The sequence below is a fragment of the Brassica napus genome, unplaced genomic scaffold, assembly GCF_020379485.1.
Source record: "Brassica napus cultivar Da-Ae unplaced genomic scaffold, Da-Ae ScsIHWf_321;HRSCAF=512, whole genome shotgun sequence".
In the NCBI taxonomy this organism is placed as follows: Eukaryota; Viridiplantae; Streptophyta; class Magnoliopsida; order Brassicales; family Brassicaceae; genus Brassica; species Brassica napus.
Window position 1 is genome coordinate 15,001 of NW_026016404.1, and position 5,000 is coordinate 20,000.

The window sequence follows — 5,000 nt, forward strand, 5'->3', positions numbered from 1 at the left end:
AATTCCACGTTCGAACATACTATAACTATAAAACAGTTTCTGAAAATCGAGATGGAAATAAAGAAAATTCTAATTTAGAATTTTTCAAAATAAAAAAAAAAGAGGATCGTTTTTTATGGTTTGAAAAACCTTTTGTAACTCTAGTTTTCGATTATAAAAGATGGAATAGACCAAATCGATATATAAAAAATGATAAAATTGAAAATACTGTAAGAAATGAAATGTCACAATATTTTTTTTATACATGCCAAAGTGATGGAAAAGAACGAATATCTTTTACATATCCCCCCAACCTTTCAACTTTTTTTGAAATGATACAAAAAAAGATCCCTTCATTTACAACAGAAAAAAAAACCTCGGATCAAGTTTATACTTGTTGGAGTTTGGTCAATGAAGAAAAAAAGGAAAATTTAAAAAACGAATTTTTAAATAGAATTGAAGCTTTAGATAAAAAAGGGTCTATTGAAAATATACTGGAAAAAACAACTCGATTTTGTCATAACGAAACTCAAAAAGAATATTTACCTAAAATTTATGATCCATTTTTACATGGGATTTCGCGCGGAAGAATCAAAAAATTATCTCCGTTCCAAATCATAACCAAAACCTATAAAAAAAAGAATATAAGAGGATCTTGGATAAACAAAATTCATGCTATACTTCTGAAGATTAATTCTCAAAAATTTGAGCAAACAATAGAAAAATTTAAAAGAAAGTCTTTATCAATAGAGAAAAAACTTTATTTTTTTTCCGAACCCCAAGAAGAAAAAATTCAGTCAGAAGAAGAAATAAAAATTTTCAAAATTTTATTTGATGTCGTTATAATTTATAATAATGATCAAACTCTTATAAAAAATTTTATTGATTTCCATGAAATCAATAAACAAGTTCCTCAATGGTCATACAAATTAACAAGTGAATTGGAAGAATTGGAAGCTGAAACTGAAGAAAATATACCAACCGAACCTGGAATTCGTTCAAGAAAAGCAAAACGTGTAGTGGTTTTTACTGATTTAAAAGAACCGCATAACGAGATTTATACTAATCTCAAAGATAATCAAAATTCTGATCAAACAGATGAAATGGCTTTGATCCGTTATTCACAACAATCTGATTTTCGTCGAGAGATAATTAAAGGATCCATGCGTTCCCAAAGGCGTAAAACTGTTATTTGGGAATTTTTGCAAGCAAAAGCACATTCGCCCCTTTTTTTTGATAGAATAGATAAATTTTTTTTTTTTCGTTTGATATATGGGGGCTAAAAAAAAAAATTCTTAGAAATTTCATGTGGAAAAAAAAAATTTTTTTTGATAAAAACGAAGAAGAACAATCAAAAAAAGAAGAACAAAGACGTATAGAAATTGCGGAAACTTGGGATAGCTTCTTATTTGCTCAAATAATAAGAGGTTTTATTTTAGTAACTCAATCTATTCTTAGAAAATATATTATATTACCTTTATTGATAATAATTAAAAATAGCATCCGTATCGTATTATTTCAACTTCCCGAGTGGGAAGAGGATTTAAAGGAGTGGAAACGTGAAATGCATGTTAAATGTACTTATAATGGGGTTCAACTATCCGAAACAGAATTTCCACGAAACTGGTTAACGGATGGTATTCAGATAAAAATCCTATTTCCGTTTTATCTTAAACCTTGGCATAAATATAAATTTCAATCATCTCAGAAGGCTCGACTAAAAAAAACAAAAGGAGAAAAAAATGATTTTCGTTTTTTAACAGTTTGGGGGCTGGAAACTGACCTACCTTTTGGTTCTACCAAACCAAAGCCTTCTTTTTTTAAACCTATTTTTAAAGAATTAAAAAAAAGAATCAAAAAATCCAAAACGAAGTCTTTTCCGGTTTTAAGGATTTTCAAAGAAAGAGCAACAATTTTCCTAAAAGTCGAAAAAGAAATTAAAAACTGGATTATAAAAAACTTGCTTTTTCTAAAAGAAAAAAAAAAAAACCTTTCAAAACGAAATAGAATTCCATTAGTTGGCCCGAGAGAAATATATGAATTAAATGAAACTAAAAAAGATTCAATAATGAGTAATCAGATGATTCATGAACTATCTGTTCAAAAAAAATCGACGGAGTGGCCAAATTCTTCACTCAGCGAAAACAAAATAAAAAATGTGATTGATAAAATAAAGACAATCAGAAATCAAACGAAAAAAATTTCAAAAGAAAAAGAAAAACTAACTAATAGTTGTAACAAACTGTGTTATGATTCTAAAATAATTGAGTCATCAAAAAAAAGTTGGCAGACATTAAAAAAAAAAAAAACTCGATTAATTCGTAAATCTTTTTTTTTTTTCAATTTTGCGTTGAACAACTGTCTATTTCTATTTTTCTAGGTATTATTAATATTCCAAGAATTACTACACAACTTTTTGTTGATTCAACAAAAAAAATTCTTGATGTATATATTTACAAGAATGAGGAAAATGGAGAAAAAAAAAAAAAAAAAAATACCATTTATTTTATTTCGACTATAAAAAATTTCATATCAAAAAAAAATTTTTTTAGTTATGACTTATGCTCTTTATCACAAGCATATGTATTTTACAAATTATCACAAATTCAAGTTAGTAACTTTTCTAAATTAAAGTCTTTTTTTGAATATAACATATACATAACATCCTTTTTTGTTAAGAATCAAATAAAAGATTTTTTTAAAGAACAAGGAATCTTTCATTATGAATGGAAAGATAAAACCCTTTTAAATTCCGAAATAAATCAATGGAAAAACTGGTTACGAAGTCATTCTCAATATAATTTACCTCAGATTGCATGGGCTAGATTAGTAACCCAAAAATGGAAAAAAAAACTAAACCAAGACTCTCTAGTTCTAAATCCAAGTTTAAACAAAGTGGATTCATACGAAAAAAAAATTTTTGATAATTACAAAAAACAAAATTTTTGTGAGGCTAACTTATTTTTCAATCCAAAACATAAACAGAATTTCAAAAAGGATTCTATATATAATCTTTTTTGCTACAAATCTATTCATTCTACAGAAAAATTTTTTGATATGTCTACAGGCCTAGAAAATTTTTTAATCTCTTGTTTTCTAGAAAAATATAATATTCGCAGTATAGGGGAAATTTTGCATAGAAAATATTTGGATTGGAGAATTCTCAACTTTTGGTTTAGAAAAAAAGTAAATATTGAGCTTGATACTAGGAGTAAAAAAAATATATTAAAACTAAAGTTAAGAATTATAAAAGAATTTATAAAATAACTAAGACGAGTCTTGCCAATCAAAAAATAAATTTTTTTGATTGGATGGGAATGAATGAAGAAATACTAAATCCTCGTATAACAAATTTTGACTTTTTTTTCTTTCCAGAATTTTTCTTATTTTCTAGTACATATAAAATGAAACCGTGGGTCATACCAATTAAATCACTTCTTTTCAATTTTAATGAAACAAAAAATGTGAATAAACAGATCACCCTAAAGAAAAAAGGTTTTATACCATCAAACGAAAAAAATTCCTTCGGTTTTTTAATCTAAATAAAGAAGAAAACGAATCAGCAGGTCAAGAAGAGTTTGAATCAGATAAAGAAACAAAAAAAATACGGAATCAGCTCTATCAAAGCAAGAAAAAAATATTGAAGAATTATACAGAATCGAAGATAAAAAAACGTAAAAATAAAAAAAACCAAAAAGCAATACCGAAGCGGAACTTGACTTATTTTCAAAAGTTCAAGTTCCGCTTCGGTATTGCTTTTTGGTTTTTTTATTTTACGTTTTTTTATCTTCTTCTGTCTAATTTTCTTCCATTTTTTTCTTGCTTTGATAGAGCTGATTCGTAATTATTTTGTTTTCTTTATCTGATTCAACTCTTCTTGACCTGCTATTCGTTTTTCTTCTTTATTAGATTAAAACCGAAGGAATTTTTTTTCGTTGATGGATAAAAAACCTTTTTTTCTTAGGGTGATCTGTTATTCACATTTTTTGTTTCATTAAATTGAAAAGAAGTGATTTATTGGTATGACCCACGTTTTCATTTAATGTACTAGAAATAGAAAAATTCTGGAAAGAAAAATTCAAAATTTGTATACGAGGATTTAGTATTTCTTCATTCATTCCCATCCAATCAAAAAAATTTATTTTTTGATTGGCAAGACTCGTCTTAGTTATTTTATAAATTCTTATATTCTTAACTTTAGTTTTAATTATTTTTTTTACTCCTAGTATCAAGCTCAATATTTACTTTTTTTCTAAACCAAAAGTTGAAATTCTCCAATCCAAATATTTTCTATGCAAAATTTCCCTATACTGCGAATATTATTTTTTCTAGAAACAAGAGATTAAAAATTTTCTAGCCTGTAGACATATCAAAAAATTTTTCTGTAGAATGAATAGATTTGTAGCAAAAAGAGATATATAGAATCCTTTTTGAAATTCTGTTTATGTTTTGGATTGAAAATAAGTTAGCCTCACAAAAATTTTGTTTTTTGTAATTATCAAAAATTTTTTTTTCGTATGAATCCACTTTGTTTAAACTTGGATTTAGAACTAGAGAGTCTTGGTTTAGTTTTTTTTTCCATTTTTGGTTACTAATCTAGCCCATGCAATCTGAGGTAAATTATATTGAGAATGACTTCGTAACCAGTTTTTCCATTGATTTATTTCGGAATTTAAAAGGGTTTTATCTTTCCATTCATAATGAAAGATTCCTTGTTCTTAAAAAAATCTTTTATTTGATTCTTAAAAAAAAGGATGTTATGTATATGTTATATTCAAAAAAAGACTTTAATTTAGAAAAGTTACTAACTTGAATTTGTGATAATTTGTAAAATACATATGCTTGTGATAAAGCATAAGTCATAACTAAAAAAATTTTTTTTGATATGAAATTTTTTATAGTCGAAATAAAATAAATGGTATTTTTTTTTTTTTTTTTTCTCCATTTTCCTCATTCTTGTAATATATACATCAAGAATTTTTTTGTTGAATCAACAAAAAGTTGTGTAGTAATTCTTGGAA

General features: G+C 25.9%; 2 protein-coding genes and 1 pseudogene across 2 annotated transcripts in view; 2 read left to right on the forward strand and 1 right to left on the reverse strand.

Annotated features, from left to right (window-relative positions):
- LOC125603389 (protein TIC 214-like) overlaps positions 1 to 3,485 on the forward strand; it is a 3,534-nt gene extending 49 nt beyond the window's left edge. The window contains exon 1 of the mRNA XM_048774435.1: positions 1 to 3,485. This exon is cut by the window's left edge and continues 49 nt beyond it. Coding sequence (XP_048630392.1) covers positions 1 to 1,262 — 1,262 coding nt within the window. The 3' untranslated portion in view covers positions 1,263 to 3,485.
- The window catches only part of LOC125603388, a 14,324-nt pseudogene that overhangs the window by 6,883 nt on the left and 2,441 nt on the right, over positions 1 to 5,000 (reverse strand).
- LOC125603390 (protein TIC 214-like) lies at positions 1,286 to 3,485 on the forward strand. The gene has a single exon (XM_048774436.1). The coding sequence runs from the start codon at positions 1,286 to 1,288 to the stop codon at positions 2,357 to 2,359; it is 1,074 nt and encodes a 357-aa protein (XP_048630393.1). The 3' UTR covers positions 2,360 to 3,485.

Excerpts from the sequence above, each read along its gene's own strand:
- LOC125603390 (XM_048774436.1), top strand. The coding sequence starts at position 1,286 with ATGTGGAAAAAAAAAATTTTTTTTGATAAAAACGAAGAAGAACAATCA.